Source organism: Panthera onca, chromosome X (genome assembly GCF_046562875.1).
Source record: "Panthera onca isolate mPanOnc1 chromosome X, mPanOnc1 haplotype 2, whole genome shotgun sequence".
NCBI lineage: Eukaryota > Metazoa > Chordata > Mammalia > Carnivora > Felidae > Panthera > Panthera onca.
This window is the reverse complement of record NC_138357.1, coordinates 66,600,252-66,619,915: the sequence shown is the minus strand read 5'-3', so window position 1 is coordinate 66,619,915 and position 19,664 is coordinate 66,600,252. Positions and strand designations below refer to the sequence as shown.

At 36.6% G+C, this 19,664-nt stretch overlaps 1 protein-coding gene across 1 annotated transcript in view; it reads right to left on the bottom strand.

Moving 5' to 3' along the window:
- MAGT1 (magnesium transporter 1) overlaps window positions 1-19,664 on the bottom strand; it is a 57,814-nt gene that overhangs the window by 8,030 nt on the left and 30,120 nt on the right. The window contains exons 4-8 of the mRNA XM_081793288.1: window positions 12,492-12,632; window positions 11,316-11,456; window positions 10,291-10,380; window positions 9,589-9,652; window positions 923-997 (exon numbers count right to left, since the gene is read on the bottom strand). Of these exons, the coding sequence (XP_081649414.1) occupies window positions 923-997; window positions 9,589-9,652; window positions 10,291-10,380; window positions 11,316-11,456; window positions 12,492-12,632 (511 nt within the window). The remainder of the gene's footprint in view (window positions 1-922; window positions 998-9,588; window positions 9,653-10,290; window positions 10,381-11,315; window positions 11,457-12,491; window positions 12,633-19,664) is intronic.

The window sequence follows — 19,664 nt, the reverse complement described above, 5'->3', positions numbered from 1 at the left end:
ACAGAGCCCGATGCGGGGCTAGAACTCACAAACTGCGAGATCATGACCTGAGTCGAAGTCGAACGCTTAACCGACTGAGCCACCCAGGCGCCCCTGTAGGAATCTACCTTAAGAAATTAATATGAGGGGCGCCTGGGTGGCTCAGTCGGTTGGGCGTCTGACTTCGGCCCAGGTCATGATATCGTGGTTCGTGGATTCGAGCCCCCGCATCGGGCTCTGTGCTGACAGCTCAGAGCCTGGAGCCTGCTTTGAATTCTGTGTCTCCCTCTCTCTCTGCCCCGCCCCTACTCACACTCTGTCTCTCTCTGTCTCTCAAAAATAAATAAACATTGAAAAAAAATTTTAAAAAAAGGAAATTAATATGAAATGAGAATAAAGCTTAATATGCTATGATAGTCATTAAGGAAATATTATTATAATGGAAGTTAGAAGAAAATCTAAATGTTTAACAAAATCAGAATGGTTAAGTAAACTACCGCATAGAGTACAAATTTAAAATTATGTATAGGAAAATATTTATTAGTGAATTGTTTAAGTCCAGTTAAAAAGGGAGGTACAAGATTTAAAATTTTATACAGAGTTTTAAATATGTTTTTACAAATGAAAGACACTATATTAAAACATTAAAATATTTAGCTTCTCAATTATGGAATAATGGGTAATTCTCCCCCCAAATGTTTCACACTCTGATTTCCCTTCACATTTTCAACATTAAGTGTATGTTACTTTTAAAATAATTAAGAAGTAAAACAACACACTTATATCTAAGAGAGGAAGTGATTAAGAGGACATTCTTTTTTCTATATTAAAAGCAGAACTGTTATGTAACATTATATGCCAACTATATTTTAATAACACAAAATAAAAATTAAATAAAAAATAAAGGTATAATTGTTACACTTTGGCATATGATATAACTTACTCTTTCGCTTTCCAATATCCATGTCAGAGGTAGCAGCTTCACATAAGAGCACCATCCCTAAGGTAACCCCACCATCTTAGAAAAATTGTTTAAGGAGAAATTCATACAGACACAAAGACATACTACTTTAATATTCTTATTATTTCATGAAGAAAATTACAATGAACATACAAACCTTCAAATTTCAATTACCAAAAACTAAAATACATAATCTTGTATCTATACAGAATGGCAATTATTTACTGTGAAGATATAATAAAAATATTAAGGTTGGAAAATTACTTCATTTGTACAAATAAAAACTAATATTTTCAACAAATATCCCACAATAACTCACAAATGAAATATGAGTTTTCCTGACATGGTACTTTGATATAACCTTTCTGGACATTCTGGCAACTATTGCTCCATCCTTATATATGTTTTATTTATTTATTTATTTTAATGTTTATTTATTTTGAAAGAGAGAGAAAGAACTTGAGCAAAGGAGGGACAGAGAGAGAGAATCCCAAGCAGGCTCCATGCTGCCAGTGCAGAGCCCAATGCAGGGCTTGATCTCATGAACCAAGAGATCATGACCTGAGCCGAAATCAAGAGTTGACATTCAACCACCTGAGCCACCCAGGCACCCACAACCTTGTATACATTTTAAAACATAAACAGCCTTTATGATTATTCAACCACCCTCCCAAATTGAAAACACTTGAAATGTACACCATTTGGAGAGAATAGCAGCTAATTTTTATTTGAAAAATAACTTTTCAAAAATTCTCCAGAATTTCAACAATTAACTTCTAAAGTACAAATTACTACTAAACTCAGCTTGACATATTCTAATAAAAAAAAAAGAAAATCCTGTATGTCATCACCTCAATTTTATTCAGCTTAATATAGAAGCTACATAAATACAAAATATACCTACTCATGAAAATAGGTTACACATGGGATGGTTAACTGCTAAAATAAGCAAAATTGAATTTTAAAGCAAATATAATGTGTTCTAATAGAAAAGAGAAATTTACCCTGCAGTTTGGTAAATACAAACAGCAGTTAAAAATGCCCAAATCACCAAGGTCATGATCTCACAGTTCATGGGTTTGAGCCCTGTGTCAGGCTCTGTGCTGACAGCTCAGAGGCTGATGCCTGCTTCGGATTCTGTATCTCCCTCTCTCTGTCCCTTCCCCACTCGGCAATCTGTCTGTGTCTCTCAAAAATAAATTAAACATCAAAAAACTTTTTCTTAAAGCCCATATCAAGGATGCCTGTGTGGCTCTGTCAGTTAAGCAGTCCACTCTTGATTTCATCTCAGGTTATGATCTCACAGCTTTGTGAGTTTGAACCCCATGTCGGGCTCTGCGCTGATTGCTCAAAGCCGGCTTGGGATTCTTTTTCTCTCTGCCCTTCCCCCTCTAGTGCTCTTTCTCTCTTTCCTCAAAGTAAATAAACTTAAAAAAATTCCCAAATTAATCACACATACACACATACACATTGTAGGCTACCACATGTGGGTATGATTAAGAAGAAAGGGAAAAATAGGTGTTCAGGTAAAGCCTGAATTTATCACTGGCTCTATAGTTTGTCTATTAATCCCTTCACTATGGTCTTGCACTCTCTCTCAATAGCCTTTTTTAAGGCATTATGCCCATTCATCATGCTTTTAGTTGCTTAGACAAGTAGTATTCTGCCAATGATTATTTTTTCTAAGGTTCTTTATACCCAGATACATGAAAAGACTGATCATTTCTGTAGGCTTTAGTTAGAAGGCACTCTTGATTAATGGCTGAGACTTTTGCTTTCGGAATGGTTTGTTTTGTATCATGGTCTATATGTATTTTCTTTAAATAAGCTTTCCATCTTGCAATATACCACCAAGGTCTTTGTGTACTGTTCTCAGTTATCAAGAGCTGTGATGTACTTCCATATGTATTGTTTCATTTCATTTATTGATTCATATCATTTATTGACAAACTTTTACTGACACTGCCTATTATATGGCAGGTGCTTCTAGATGTTGGGAGTTAAAAGTTGGACAAAATTAGGGCGCCTGGGTGGCTCAGTTAGTTGAGTGTCCGACTTCAGCTCAGGTCATGATCTCACAGCTCGTGGGTTCGAGCCCCATATTGGGCTCTATGCTGACAGCTCAGAGCCTGGAGCCTGCTTCTGATTCTGTGTCTCCCTCTCTCTCTGCCCCTCCCCTGTTCACGCTCTGTATCTCTCTCTCCCCTCAAAAATAAATGAAGATTAAAGAAAATATTTTTAAAAAGTTGAACAAAATATAGACCATTCTTTGGACAAGTTTACATTCTAGTGGGATATATAAGTGATGAAACAAATAATAAATAATTACCTAATCATGATTAAATGTTACTATGGGAGAACTGAATAGAAATTAGAGAAAGTAGTATTTTATAACACATAAGAACTGGGCTATAAAATGAGCTACCAGTGGGGCGCCTGGGTGGCTCAATTGGTTAAGTGTCCAACTTCAGCTCAAGTCATGATCTTATGGTTCAGGAGTTTGAGCTCCGCATTGGGCTCTGTAGCTCAGAGCCTGGAGCCTGCTTCTGATTCTGTCTCCCTCTCTCTCTGCCCTCCCCCACTCACGCTCTGTCTCTCTCTTAAAAATAAACATCAAAAATTTTTTTAAAGAACTAGGAGAACTAAAGTATATTATATATGATGAAGGCAAAGACATTTGCATAAAATGAGGCATAATTATAAAATTGTGGAAAAATGTTTAAATTACGTACTTTGAATTATTATTGTCCGAGGTAATTTAAGCAATGACATACAATTTCTTTGCCTATTGAATTAGCAGTTTAAAAAAGTGAGAAAACAGGGGCACCTGGGTGGCTCAGTCAGTTAAGACCTCAGACTTGAGCTCAGGTGACGGACAATCTCACAGTTCATTAGTGCACTTGTGCATGCACTCTCACACTGTCTCTCTCAGAAACAATAAATGAATAAACTTTAAAGAAAAAATGTGAGAATACATAATAATACTTAGAACTTGTCAGGGCTATCAGTGCACATATTATGGCAGCAATCCTCCTTCCCTTTTTTTCAGTAAAATTACTTTGGAAAATAATTTAGACAAAACATCAAGAACAATAGAAAGATTTGTACACTTTGCTTCAAATCTTACTTCTGAGAATTTGGAGATATGTCAAATTATCTTATATTTATTTTTTTAATGTTTATTTTTGAGAGAGAGTGTGCATGAGTGGGGTAGGGGCAGAGAGAGAGGGAGACACAGAATACAAAGTAGGCTCCAGGTTCTGAGCTGTCAGCATAGGGCCTGACGCGGGGCTCCAACCCACAAACCATGAGATCGTGACCCGAGTCGAAGTTGGACACTTAACCAACTGAGCCACCCAGACGTCCCTGCCAAATTATGTTTATATCCAAGTAAACACTCGTTGCAATGTTCAACAATAGGAGAATAACTGAATTATGATATACATATTATATAAACATTAAGAATGATCACTATTTTTCTTTGCCTGTATTTTCTTATTTCTCTGTAATTCTCATGCAACGTTTATAACTATAAAGGCCAACAATGATACAGAAAATGCTTGTGATATATTAAACCAAACTGCATACAAAGTATGTCTATAACTACAAAAAAAGGATCACCCCCTCAAAAAAATACAAATAAGCAAAGAATGCAAGAGAATATGCAAAAATAAACCTAGATTTTAATATTAGGGTTTAAGATCATGGATGACATTTTTCTGATCTGCTGTTTTATTTTTTACATTAAAATATATTTAATGTATAATTCCATTTGTGTAAAGTTAAAAAATAAGCAAAACTGATCCACATTGTTAGCTGTCAGGATAGTAGTTACCTTTGGGTGGGGAGGTAGCAATCTGGAGGAGGTGATGAGATGGAGGAGGCTTTGGGTTGTGAGTAAAATTTTATTTCATCAGCTGGGTGGTGGTTACACCTAGTTTTGTTCATTTTGTGAAAATTTATCAAACTGTACACTGCACTTATAAATTGGGAACATTTCTGCATGAATATAATAATTCAAATTAAAAAGTTTAAAATGTTATTTTAAAAGTTGCTTTTAGTAGATCACTCAATTCATACAGATTGCTTTATTAATCATGTAGTAAATTATACAATACTAAAATAATGATAAATATGTGGATATTTTCCAAACTCATAATTACTAGTTAGTAGTAGTCTCATTCTATTAGTTCTTATCACATGGTAACTTTTGAGTTTTCAGGCTTTGTGTCCATTAAAAAAAATAAGGAATTTTCAGTCTTCCATAAAATTCCTTACTGCTAACACAGTTAAATAACTTCATTCATGGTCTCACCATCACACCTTATTACACAGTATTTAAGGTACTGTCTTGTAATCTGTACACATCTGTTTGTCTCAATACTGTAAATTCCTTAGATAAATAATGCATTCATAACATTTAGCAAAGTAATTGCTCAGAAAACATCACTCACACCTTCCTAACCACTACCAAAAAAGCTAAAACAAAGGAAAAATAAATATCTCACTGAAAAAAATTTCCCATTTTGCATCCTATTAACCAAATTTACAAAAAATGCTGTATTTCCAAATAGAAACTATTGTGACTTCATCAAAATAAAAAGCTTCTGCACAGTGAAGCAAATAATCAACAAAACTAAAAGGCAACCGACAGAATGGAAGAAGATATTTGCAAATGACATATCTGATAAAGAGTTAGTATCCAAAATATATGAAGAACTTACAAAACTCAACACCCAAAAAACAAATAATTTTTGGGCAGAAGACATGAATAGACACTTCTCCAAAGAAGATGTACAGATGGCTAACAGACACATGAAAAGATGCTCAATTTCACTGATCATCAGGGAAATAAAAATCACAACCACAATGAGATACCACTCACACCAGTTAGAATGTCTAAAATTAACAACACAGGAAACAACAGGTGTTGGCAAGGATGTGAGAAAGAGGAACCCTCTTACACTCTTGGTAGGAATACAAACTGGTGAAACCACTGTGGAAAACAGTATGGAGGTTCTTCAAAAAGTTAAAAATATAACTACCCTATGATCCAGCAATTGCACTAGTAGGAATTTACCAAAAGGATACAAAATTACAAATTCAAAGGGATACATGCCCTCCAATGTTTACAGCAGCATTATCAACAATAGCCAAAGTATGGAAAAAGCCCAAATGTCCATCAACTGATGAATGGATAAAAAAGATGTGAGAGATATAGATGAGATAGAGATAGAGATATATAGATATAGAGAGGGAATAGAATATTACTCAGCCATAAAAAAGGAATGAAATCTTGCCATTTGCAATGATGTGGATGGAGATGGAAGAAGGTATTATGCTAAGCAAATTACATCACTCAGAGAAAGACAAATACCATGTGATTTCACTCATATGTGTAATTTAAGAAAAAAACAAATGAACATAAGAGGGGGGAATGAGAGGCAAAGAAACAGGCTCTTAACCATAGAGAGCAAACTGATGGTTACCAGAGGGAGGTGGGTGGGGGAATGGGTTAAACAGGTGATGGGGATTAAGAAGGAGGGCACTTGTGATGAACACCCAGTGTTGTATGTAATTGTTGAGTTACTAAATTCTACACCTGAAACTAAATTTACACTATATGTTAACTAACTAGAATTTAAATAAAAACTTGGAAAGGAAAAAAATGCTATCTTTCAACAGGCTTGCAATCTGTTCCAAATGTATGTGAAGCTTTAAGTAATGTTTAACCTTTAGGCAGAAGAAAAAGGTAAGACTATTCCTATTTCTTAAATTTCTTATATAATTATACTTAAAAATTGGGGACAAGCTTAGGAGAGAATTTTGACAGTCTACAATGTTAAAGAGACCATGATTAAGGTCCAGGTTCTACCAGAAAGAGTGACATGGTTCATAGACCAGGCTCTCAAGTTGAAAGCCATGGATGGAGAAGATGGAGAAAATGGGAGAAAAACATTGAAGAGACAGTAACTAAAACATTTTTCAAAATGAATGAAGGGTACTGACCCACAGATTGAGGAAGTTCTGTAACCCAGAAAACAGGAGGAATACAAATAAAAACATTAGGAAAAAAGTCTTAAAATCCATCAAAGACACACTGCCTTCAAAGAACAATAATAAGAATTAAATGTAACTTTTTCACAGAAACTACATAAGTAAAATACAATGGAATAACATTTCCAAAGTGCTTAAAGAAATCTAGAAATCTATACCTGTAAAATACCCTTCAACAACGAAGAAGAAATAAATTTTTTTGGAAAAAAAGTTAGGACAAAGCTAGAACACCAACAAACCACAAATCACTTAATATTGTATAATTTTATCTGCCATTTTGCTATACTATTCAGTTTCAAAATATCATTAATTGAGATCATTTTGAGACACTGAAAAATTTCCAAGGTATAGTAATTTGTTAATACACCAAACCATAAATGAGCATTTTCAAATTAAATTTTCAAATAACTTGAAATAGGACAGAGAAAGACAAACTTGTATCATCTCTTATATGTGGAATCTAAAAATAAATTGTATATACACACATGCCTGCAAGCATTCATGGATACAGAGAACAAACTGGTGGTTACTAGAGAAGGGAAGTAAGGGGTGGGAGAAATGGGTGAACTTTTTTAGTTTAAATAAATTGAATAAAAAATAAATTTTAGGATTTGAAAGAAACATGGTTTGGATCATATTTTTCTTGTGATCTTCTTTCTTATCATAAGGAATAGGTGTTTATTATTAATTTTTTTAGCTCACCATTCCATGGCTGAACAGATGAACTTTCCTGGCTCTGAACTGGATTTTAAGCAGATTTGTTTTCCATATTATACATGAACACTGTTTTCAGAAAATATCATTTTCCCAAATGTCCTTCAATTAAGACCAAAAGCTTAAATTTTTTCCAGAATGTTTCCCTTCAAGTATCTCTATTAAATAAATCACTGATATAGTAAAATAAAATGGGGAACGATTTACAAAGATTGACTAAAGGGGGTATTTCCAAGGGTTTTGATATTTTCTTTACACTTCTTTTTATTTTCTAAATTTCCTTTAATTAAGTTGTATTGCTTTTATAATCAGAAAAAAATTTTTAAGGGATTAAATTAGTCATATTGATTGTAATCACCTTCAAATTTCTTAGCCAGTTCTTAGTATAATCCATTGTCAACAGAGTAAGTGTTGAACTAGATGACCTCTAAGTTCTTTAGACTATGAGATGAGACCTTACCATCAAGCCACTGGGCAGTTTTCTCTAACAGCCTGGGCTACAACTGACTCTAATGTCAATGTCAGGACCCCTTGGCCAAGAAGCACAACTCTAGGAACATTACATTTGTTTACCTTGTTGATTTGTTCTGCAGAGTCACTGCTTGTATATTCGTGGGGTGGCGGTAAACTGTGTTCAGTAATACTATGAAATTTACACACTGACCTGTCTGTTACTGTTGAGACTGAAATTTTCAGATGTGAGAAAGTAAAAATCTGCCCTGCCATTCAAAAGAATGGGACAACATACAAAAAGCAGCTACAAAGTTCACAGGAAATAATATTTCTACCTAGGACGTGCTGCAGCTATAAAATGTCAAAATAACCTCTGTCTTTGAGTAACTACTGTTTTTTACTAAATGATGAACACGGTTCTCTAAAATCATACACTGATTCAAATTATATCACTAAGGTAACAATCCATTCTTGCCTGGAGGATCTAAGTTACTAAATGTACAATTTCTTCTTTTATTTCAGAGAGAGAGAGTACACGCAAGTAGGAGATGAGGGGCAGAGAGAGAGAGAGTCTTAAGCAGGCTCCTTGTCAGCATGGAGCCAGACATGGGGCTTAATCCCATGACCCTGGGATCATGACCTGAGCTGAATCCAAGAATCAGATGCTTAACCAACTGAGCCACCCAGGTGCCCTAATGCACAATTTCTAAGTAGCCTCAATTTACAACTAAATAAAGCTTCAAATAAAGAGTTTGTGAAGACAAACTCCCACATTTATCTGAACTCTGTATAGTTTCTAGGAAACAGAATCCTGTGTCCACTTCACAGTCCAAACTTGATACTGATCCCTTTACATTTAGCCTGGCTTTCCTTTAAGTTTATCAAAAACACTGCTTCCTTTACATTTCACCTAAGCTTCACCCTTCCTTCAAATTTTATAACTCTATCTTTCCTTAGGTAAGATGTCGCATGATTCTTCTGATGTGCAGTCTCCCTTGAATCAGTGATCAATAAACCTGGCTCTATCAGACTGCAGGTTTGTCTCTGCGCTAAGATAGATGGCACAGAAATATGATTCCAAAGATATTAAAACTTGCATTAATAAGAGAGCAGCCTCAGGGTACCTGGGTGGCTCAGTCATTTAAGCATCTAGCTCTTGATGTAGGCTCGGGTCATGGTCTCACGGTTCCTTAGTTCGAACCCCATGACAGGCTCTTCACCAACAGTGCAGAGCCTGTTTGGGATTCTTCCTCTCTCCCTCCCTCTCTGTTCCTCTCCCAATTGTGCTGTTTCTCTCTCAAAATAAATAAATAAACAAAAAAATAAGAGAGCAGCCTCAACCAAACACTGTAGACAAAATACTAGAATGTGAGCAAACAGACAAATTAAAATGTAGCACCAAGGACTTATTATAAAGAGGATACTAAACAGAAGAACAATATGTGTTTCAGCTACAAACTGGGCTTGGCTGCTTCCATGGATATAATTCTGGGGGGAAAAAAGACAAAATTAAATCTTTAAACATACATTAACTTTTGGTATTCTAATCCTAAAATGGGCTATTTTCAATTCCTATGAAATTGTTAATTTACCTGATGTATACCAGCACTGGATCTGTGGTATTCATCAATAAGTAATTTGGACAAAATAAACATTATTTCTGTGTTTTTATTCATTTGCCTTTTCATTGTACTTATACTATGTTTTCAACAACAGAACATATGAGAAAACTAGTATTTCAGTGTACAAGACCATGAGGTACAATAATGTAAACTTCATGAAGACAAAGATTGTTTTTCTTCTTTATCACTATAATACTTAGCACAGTGCCTAGAAACAGTACATGCTCAAGTACTTGATCAATTATTCTATTTAGTTCAAGTCTGACTTTCAGAGTCAGCCTAGTCAAAAGGACTCACCAAATGGGATAAGGAACTTTCCACTTTTTTTGTTTTTTAGGAACTTTCTACTTTTAAGAGAACTTTTCAGTAATTGAAGCTCAGTATCAGAGAACTTAAAAGGTAAAAACTAAACCTAGGTCCTTCACATCCTGGCAATGATGTCACAAAATAATTATTAAGGTTAACTTTGGTATACAAGGGAAAGAAATTCCAGACTTCCCTTACCACATGTCCTGTGTGGGGATTCTTATGAGCATACGGTGGTCCTCTTATATGGTTCCACATTTGACCTGATGTCATAGCAAGCACAAAACACTAAAAAACAAAAAATAATGAAATACTTATACAACATGGTGCAGCTGCTCCCACACTGATTAACAGGTTTATGAAAAGTGTGTCTGCTTAAGTAATATGTGAACAAAATTTTTTCAGATAAATGATTTTTGATTAAGTCTTGTATTTCACAAGAACCAATAATAGTTATTCTGAAAGGAAAACCCTATTTTAAAATTATAAATAAGCTGACACAAGTTTCACAATTGAAAACTGAAAAGTCTTTTAGAATATTTTCAAAGGGGGGCACCTGGGTGGCTCAGTCTGGTTGAGTGTCTGGCTCTTTGTTTCCGTTCAGTCATGATCTCATGGTTCAGTTTGGGAGTTCAAGCCCCGTGTCAGGCTCTGCGCTGGCAACCCAGAGCCTGCTTGGGATTCTTTCTCTCTCTCCTTCTCTCTTTCTCTCCCGCTCTCTCTGACCCTCACCTGCTGGTGCTCTCTCAAATAAAAATTAAAAAATTTTTTGAGAGAGAGAGCGAGCGAGCGAGAGCGGAAGAGGGGCATATAGAGAGGGAGGCACAGAATCCGAAGCAGGCTCCAGGCTCTGTGCTATTAGCACAGAGCCCAACACGGGGCTCGAACTCACGAACCACTAGATCACGACCCGAGCTGAAGTCGGACACCTAACCGACTGAGCCACTCAGGTGCCCCAACATTAAAAATTTTTTTAATACAAAAGAAAATTAGAAAAAAAAAGCATTTCCAAAAGAAATGCATATTTTCATAGGGGTGAATAAAAACTGAGTATGAGTTCCTCCAAACCCTGGCCATCCTAATGAGATAATGGAGGAAAGAAACTGATTTTAAGGCATGAAATAAAAACATATAAAATCTCTTCTCACAGGTAAGAAATAAACTTAATGCTACCTAACTATACTATATTGTATGCAAACAATTTTTGTTCTAAATTTACTTACCAAGGCTGCAAAAGCCCATCCAGTCTTATTGAAGAGAAATTCCATATTGCTTCTTCGAAGATATACGAGTCCACCAATAACAGCCAAAAGCAATCCCAACATAAGAGGACCAGCATAATTTGGAGGTCTAATTACTCTAATCTAATGGAAAGGAAAGAAAAATGTTTTCAAGTATGAAATTTATTTGTTAATTATATAGGTCAAATTGATTTGAAATGAAAGCAATAAAAATTAGTGTGGTTATCGTTGTGATGAGCACTGGGTGTTGTATGGAAGTGGTGAATCATATTTCACATGTGAAACTAACATTATACTGTATGTTAACTAACTGGATGTTAAAAAAAATTTTTTTAATGTTTAATTTTTGAGAGAAAGACAAAGCACAAGCGGGGGAAGGGCAGAGAGAGAGAGACACAGAATACAAAGCAGGCTCCAGACTCTGAGCTGTCAGCACAGAGCCCAACGCAGGGCTCAAACTCACATACTGTGAGATCATGACCTAAGCTGAAGTTGGATGCTTAACCGACTGAGCCACCCAGGTGCCCCAATAAAAATTTTTGAAAAATTATTTCAAATTCTTTCAGGAAAAATTACACTTTTTTTCTTTTCATCCTAATCAAAACAGTCTATAGTATATCCTAAAATGGGATGGGATAAGTACAACATTCTGCTTACAACATAACATCTTTTAGATTAAGATGCATTTGCCAAGTTGGGGTGCCTGGGTGGCTCAGTCGGTTGAGCGTCCAACTTCGGCTCAGGTCATGATCTCACGGTTCGTGAGTTTGAGCTCCGCGTTGGGCTCTCTGCTGACAGCTCGGAGCCTGGAGCCTGCTTCCAATTCTGTGTCTCCCTCTCTCTCTGCTCCTCCCCTGCTCACACGCTGTCTCTCTCTCAAAAATAAATAAAGATTAAGATGTATTTGCCAAGTATCTCTAGATAGTCCATGGACTTAATGAGGTCAAAGGAGTGGTTTCCATACTGAATTCAAGAAGGTGATAGAAGATGTTTTATAATTTCACTCTTTCATCAGGATGATTCTGTTAAATGCTACTTTTGAAGGGGCTACTGAACTATTACCACCTCAGTGATATGGGGAGGAGACCAATTAAGACCTCCTGTAAGACTTGAAGTGGATAATGGCAAAGTAACTTTCTACAAAGTAGGGAAACTTACATTGACATCAGTTCTGTCAGCAATCCACCGGGCAATCTGTTCAGCTGAAAAACCACGCACCTGCAACTCATATGTATCACCTCGTTTGGGTTTCCCTTTTGCAGGAAAGTTGATGAAAGTTGGAGCTGAATTCATGTTTAGCTGAATAAAAAGAAGTCCATGAAAATATAAGTTATCAAGAAAATAATCTTAACAGCAAATATTTTCTTGAAATTTAGGCATCTTAAGGAAAGTGGTAAGTGGTGGAGTCAGGATTCAAATCCAAGGCTGCCTGTGACCTTAATTAATTAGTACACTTTACTCACCAAATATTAATTCCTAGCTAAGTAGTCTATACTTTCTACTTTAGAATGGAAAATCTCATATATCACAAACATTTTCATCTGTTCAGAAATTATGCAAAAATAATACATTTGTGAGAACTAAAATTGCCTTATGTAGCTGGACTAAGCTCCAAATAGAGTACATTCTCAATCTGGAGAAAACAAGACAGTGCTCTAAAACTGCAATGAAATACATACATACATACATACATAACACTGCAGTGAAAACCATCAAAATGGTAGTCATATGCAAAAACAGTTAATTCTAAAAGGTTCATAAATGTTTACTGATAAGCATCACATTTTTCTATTCTCTATAATGAGACGATGGTATGCTTAAAGAAGACAACATTGGAATTGCTAAGATAAAGAAACCATGACTGACTCATCCACATTATATCTTTCCTGATGTGATATAACTGTATTTGTGGAAAATACAAAGTCTGAGTAAGTCCAGGGAAAAGATGCTGACCAACTGATGCAAACATTCAGGTCCCTCAACAGGCAATCCAATAATGGAGACTAGCTTGTATAAGACAACTATAATTTAAAGACATCAGCCAATAAAATAATCCAACTCCCTTGCTTTGATTCTATACTCACAATAGAACCCCCTAATAGTAATTTTTTAGACTTTCCCATAAGGAAGAAAAGTATAGTGATTAGTCGATATGATTATTTGGTCTCCTTGGCAATATAATATGGCAAATTAATGAATTAATAGATTAGTACCTTATTTACCAACATCCATGTGAGTGTGCACAGTCTCCAGAACTAGGTAAATTCTGCCTACATTGTTAAAATTCAATTTCTGGGGGCACCTGGGTGGCTCAGTCGGTTAAGCGTCCGACTTCAGCTCAGGTCATGATCTCACAGTTCGTGAGTTCAAGCCCTGCATCGGGCTCTGTGCTAACAGCTCAGAGTCTGGAGCCTGCTTCAGATTCTGTGTCTCCCTCTCTCTCTGCCCCTCCCAAGCTCATGCACTGTCTCTCTCTGTCTCAAAAATAAACATTAAAAAAAAATTAAAATGCAATTTCTGAATTTGAAAAGCTAAGAAACTTGGGGCGCCTGGGCGGCTCAGTTGGTTAAGTGTCCGACTTCAGCTCATGTCATGAACTTACAGTCGGTGAGCTTGAGCCCCACATCAGGCTCTGTGCTGACAGCTCGGAGCCTGGAGCCTGCTTCAGATTCTGTGTCTCCCTCTCTCTCTGCCCCTCCCCTACTCATGCTCTGTCTCTGTCTCTCTCAAAAATAAACAAACTTAAAAAAAATTGAAAAGCTAAGAACTAGACCCTGGACAGTTTTCACTCCATCAAACTGTTGCCCAAATTTTAGGCCAAAGTCTTTTTCTTTTTAATTTTTATGTATGTATGTATGTATGTATGTAATCTCTACACCCAACATAGAGCTCAAACTCATGACCCTGAGATCAAGAGTTGCATACTCTTCCAACTGAGCCAGCCAGGCACCCCTAGGCCAAAATATTCAATAGTTAACTATATCACTTTTGGATTCATAAAAAAATGTCTAAAAATACAGGTAATATATGAATCTATTTCCTTTATAAAATTAAAAAAAAGTTTACAAGGTTATAAGGACCAACAATTCTAGCAGCCACTATTATTAGTTCTAAACCTTCTTGAATTTATTCATATATGTGTGTGTATACCACAGAAAACAAAAATATTGCTTTGTGTCCACTTTAACACAAATGGTATCATATTACCTATAATATTCTGCAATTTGCTTTTATATGCAGCCATGTTTGAGGGATCTATCCATGATAGTACATATATATCAACCTCTTTTTTTTTTTTTTCATTCTTTTAACCAAGTTTTATTAAGCACCTATTTTGTACCAGGTAACAAAATTAAGAAATGCACTTAAAATGGCAAGGGAGCAAACTTCAGCACAAGCCCGTATTTACTGGTGGATCAATGAGACCCAAACCCTTTCTGGCAAGAACCTGGCAAAAAAGCCCAGCCGTGACCTGGGCGTGGAGCCGTCGTCACCCAGTATACACTTTGACTTGCAGGGTCCTCAAGTCAGGTGGCACGTTAAGGAGACTGAGATGCAGCTACCTCTCTTTCAGGGGCAAACAGAGAGACGCGACCTGCCTTTTGCCACGCAGCCAGCACCCAGCCACCCAGCCAGTGCAAGGCTTGAACAGGGCTGGGAATTAAGTTTACAGCCATACCTGCATGTGCCTCTGTCCCATGCAAACTCAAACTCTCTCCAGAACCAAGATGAGCGCCTTCCAGGTAGCCCTTGTCCGGTGCCGCCCCAGGGGAGCAGTGCTGGCCTTTCTTTTTTTTTAAGTTTATTTATTTTGAGAGAGAGAAATTAAGAGCATGAGCGGAGGGGGGGGCGCAGAGATAGAGGGAGAGAGAGAGAGAATCCAAGCAGGCTCTGCACTGCCAGCACGAAGTCTGATGTGGGACTTGAACTCACAAACCGTGAGACCATGACCCAAACTGAAACCAGGTGCCCCTCAACCTCACTCTTATAGATTATTAAGTAACTATGCTATTGTTAAACTTTTAGTTTTTTTTCCAATTATACATAATGTTGCAATGAACAGCCATATACTTACCTCCCTGTATACTTGTGAGAGGTTTTCTATAGAAATGGACTTGTTAGGTCACAGGGTAGAAAAGTTTTAAATTAAAATGCATAGAGTCCATTTGCTTTCCAAAATGGCTGTACCAATTTATACTTTTACCCACCAATGTAGGAAGGTATCTATCTATTTCTGCAAAGTCTTGTCAAAACCTCATATAATAGGTAAACATTATACATCACCATTATTGTAACTTGTATTTCCATAATTAGTAGTATAACATCTTTATGCCAAATCACCCCTTTTAAAATATCTTGTAGACCAAAGACACAATCGATAGAGTGAAAAGGCAATCTACAGAATGGGAGAAAATATCTGCAAATCATATTATCTGATAAAAGGTTAATACCTACAATATACAAAGAACTACAAGTCAACAACAAAAAACCCAAACAGATTAAAAACTGGGCAGAGAAAAAAAAACTGGGCACAAGATTTGAACAGATGTTTGTCCAAAAAAGAGAAACAACTGGGCAACAAACACATGAAAAGATGCTCTATATCACTAATCATTAGGGAAATATAAATCAAAACTATAATGAAACTATACCCATTAGAATGGCTACTACCAAACCAAACCAAACCAAACAACTAGAAAATAAGTGTTGATGGGGATGTAAAGAAACTGGAACCTGTGTGTACTGTTGGTGGGAATACAAAATGGTGCAGTCACTATGGAAAACAGTATGGAGGTTCCTTAAAAACCTAAAAATAGGGGCGCCTGGGTGGCTCAGTCGGTTAAGCGTCCGACTTCAGCTCAGGTCATGACCTCACAGTCTGTGAGTTCGAGCCCCGCGCCGGGCTCCGCGCTGACAGCTCGGAGCCTGGAGCCTGCTTCTGATTCTGTGTCTCTCTCTCTGCCCCTCCCCTGCTCACACTCTGTCTCTCTCTCTCAAAAATAAACATTAAAAAAACATTAAAAAAAAAACCTAAAAATAGAACTACCATTAGAGAAATTTCAATTCTAGGTGCATATATCTAAAAGAATTGAAATCAGAGTCTCAAAGAGATGTTTGTACACTTACGTTCACAGCAGCATTATTCACAATAGCCAAAAGATGGAAGCAACTCAAGTGTCCATCACCAGATTAATGCATAAATATGCTATATACATACAATGGAACATCAGTCAGCCTCAAAAAAGAAAAAAAATTCTGACACATGCTACAACATGTATAAACTTTGAGGACATAATGCTGAGTGAAATACAGCTTATTACAAAAAGACAAATACTGTATGATTACATTTATGTGAGGTACATAGAGAGTAGCCAAATTCAAAGCGACTGAAAATAGAAAGAATGGTAGTTGCCAGGGGCTGGGCAAGAGGGAATAGGGAATTATTTAATATGTAAAGAATTTCAGTTTTACAAAATGAAGACTTCTGGAGATCAGTTGCACAACAATGTGTTATTTAACACTATTGAACAGTACATTTAAGATTGGTAAAGATAGTACATTATATGTTATATATATTTTCCCACTTATAGTGGCAAGTGACACTACTATTTAGAGAAAGATTTGAATTTCTTCCACAGATGGACATACTTCTATCCTTATACCACCAACTCTAAATATAGCCCTAAAATGAGCATCGAAAAAAATAATAAAAAAATAAAATGAGCATCAATATGAAAGCTATCTGATGTAAAAGAAAATTAGTTTTGTATTTTTACAAATCACTAACAAAAAGTCTTTGTGTATATTGTTAAAATAAATGGAATTACAATTTTTAATTTCTAAAACAATCCCAGCTTGAATAGTAGACAATTAGAAAGCAATTTCTTAAACTCTAGAGATTGTTTCGTTTGCTCTAATAAAGACTAAATGCACTAATCTTTTAGGTTATAGCATTTTATAAATGTACTAATTTTGAGTTATTGATCTGTGACTAGAATGACACATGACATACTTTAAAATGGGAACATTAAGCTATTTACTACTTACTGAACATCTATTATGTGATTAATACAATAGCTACAGGATGTTGGATCTGCTCTTAAGTAAGTAACTATATTCTAAGGGGGACTGTCAAACAACTCTAGGACTAATTCTACTATAATGTAGAATGTGGATACACGTAGAATAGAAATATAAGGGGGGCACCTGGGTGGCTCAGTCGGTTAAGCGGCTGACTTCGGCTCAGGTCATGATCTCACAGTCTGTGGGTTCGAGCCCCACGTCGGGCTCTGTGCTGACAGCTCAGAGCCTGGAGCCTGCTTCTGATTCTGTGTCTCCCCCTCTCTCTGACCCTCCCCCATTCATGCTCTGTCTCTCTCTGTCTCAAAAATAAATAAATGTTAAAAAAAAATTTAAAAAAAAAAAAAAAGAAAAAAAAAAAGAAATATAAGGAAAATAGTATGGTGACACAAGAAAAGGGGTGACTTACATTTCTTTTTTTTTTTTTTTTTTTTTAACGTTTATTTATTTTTGAGACAGAGAGAGACAGAGCATGAACAGGGGAGGGGCAGAGAGAGAGCGAGACACAGAATCGGAAGCAGGCTCCAGGCTCTGAGCCATCAGCCTAGAGCCTGACGCGGGGCTCGAACTCACGGACCGCGAGATCGTGACCTGAGCCAAAGTCGGACGCTCAACCGACTGAGCCACCCAGGCGCCCCGGGTGACTTACATTTCATCTGGAGGATTTGAAAAGGCTGCAAGGGAGTATCTGAAATGAGGCTTTAAGGGTAAATAGAATTTTAAGAGAGGAGAAAAAGGGAGCAAGGATATTTCATGTTGTAGGAAGCAAACAACGATGCTGAAACAAGACAGGGTATGACATAATATAAATATGAGAAAGGTAGTTATGTGTTTAGAGTAAAGAGGGCATGAATGGAAGACTAAGGAATTTTGGCTTTAGTCTATATGCCACTATTTCCAAAAGTATGTTCCATAGAATCTAACCAAAATCCTCCATTAAATAGTCCAATAATTTGGGAAATTCTACATATCACAGCCCACTGTTGGAATTGAAAGAGTAACCTATCAGCATGTTAAAGTCTATAAGAAGTCCTGTGTTGGGAGACAATTCTCATAGGTTTCTTGTGTTTCTGTACACGTTGCATGCAGAGGACCTGACTGCCTTTGTTGTGGATGATTTGCCCAAGCATATTTGTATAGCCTTAAAAGACAGAGATAGACCCCCTCCAAAGCAAAGAGCATGCATGCTTTCTACCCTTATAGAAGATCTGGGTTTCCCAAAGCTTGGAGATATTCTCCCATAATGCAAACCACTGGCCTTCTCTGCATTGTCCCATGGGAAGTGGGGCTTGGGGAAACAGTACAAGAAAGTGCTTTGGAGATAATTTAGAGACCATTGTTGCTGTGAATAATAAAGTCCTGGGGTGCCTGTGGGGTTCAGTTGGTTAAGCATCTGACTTCGGCTCAGGTCATGATCTCACGGCTAGTGAGTTCGAACCGCATGTTGGGGTCTGTGCTGACAGCTCAGAGCCTGGAGCCTGCTTTGAATTTTGTGTCTCCCTCTCTCCCTCAGCCCCCTCCCTCACTCATGCTCTGTCTCTCTATCAAAAATAAATAAACATTAAAAAAATTCAAAAATAAATAAATAAAGTTCTTTAACTCTGACCCAGGAGTATCATTTCTTCTGCCAATATCTATGAAACCATGGCAGGCTAACTTATTATAGCACAATTGTAAGTAGAGTAAATCCCTCAGATCCTTCATAGTTCATGATACACTGAAGTCAAAAATAAAATTTAATTTTGTTTACCTTCAAGTTTCCCGAATATAATTTTTCCCAATGATTCTTACTAACACTCTCCTGAAAAACCTCTGGAAACTGTTATAGCAGGTAATAGGGATAGAGTACTATATGGATGGTAAGTGAACCATTTGAAAGGCTACTGTATTAGTTCAAATGAAAGAAGATGCCATTCTGCCCCCTAACAGGGGAGAAAAAAAACTGAAAAACTCTTGTGAAGTTCATAGTCCAGGGGGTATAGTCTCACTAAAAGACTGAGACCTAACCATAGGACCATAAAATGTACCCATTCCTCCTCACCACCACATTACTAAAGGCCACTTTACCACAGCTCATTTTAACCAGTACATCATGTATGGTATGAAGAAAAAATTACAAGGCATACCAAAAGTTAAAATAAAAAAAACACAATTTGAAGACACAGAGCAAGTATCATAACTAGACATGGCAAGGATGGTGGAATTATCAGACAGGGCATTTTTTAAATCTATGATTAATATGCTAATAAC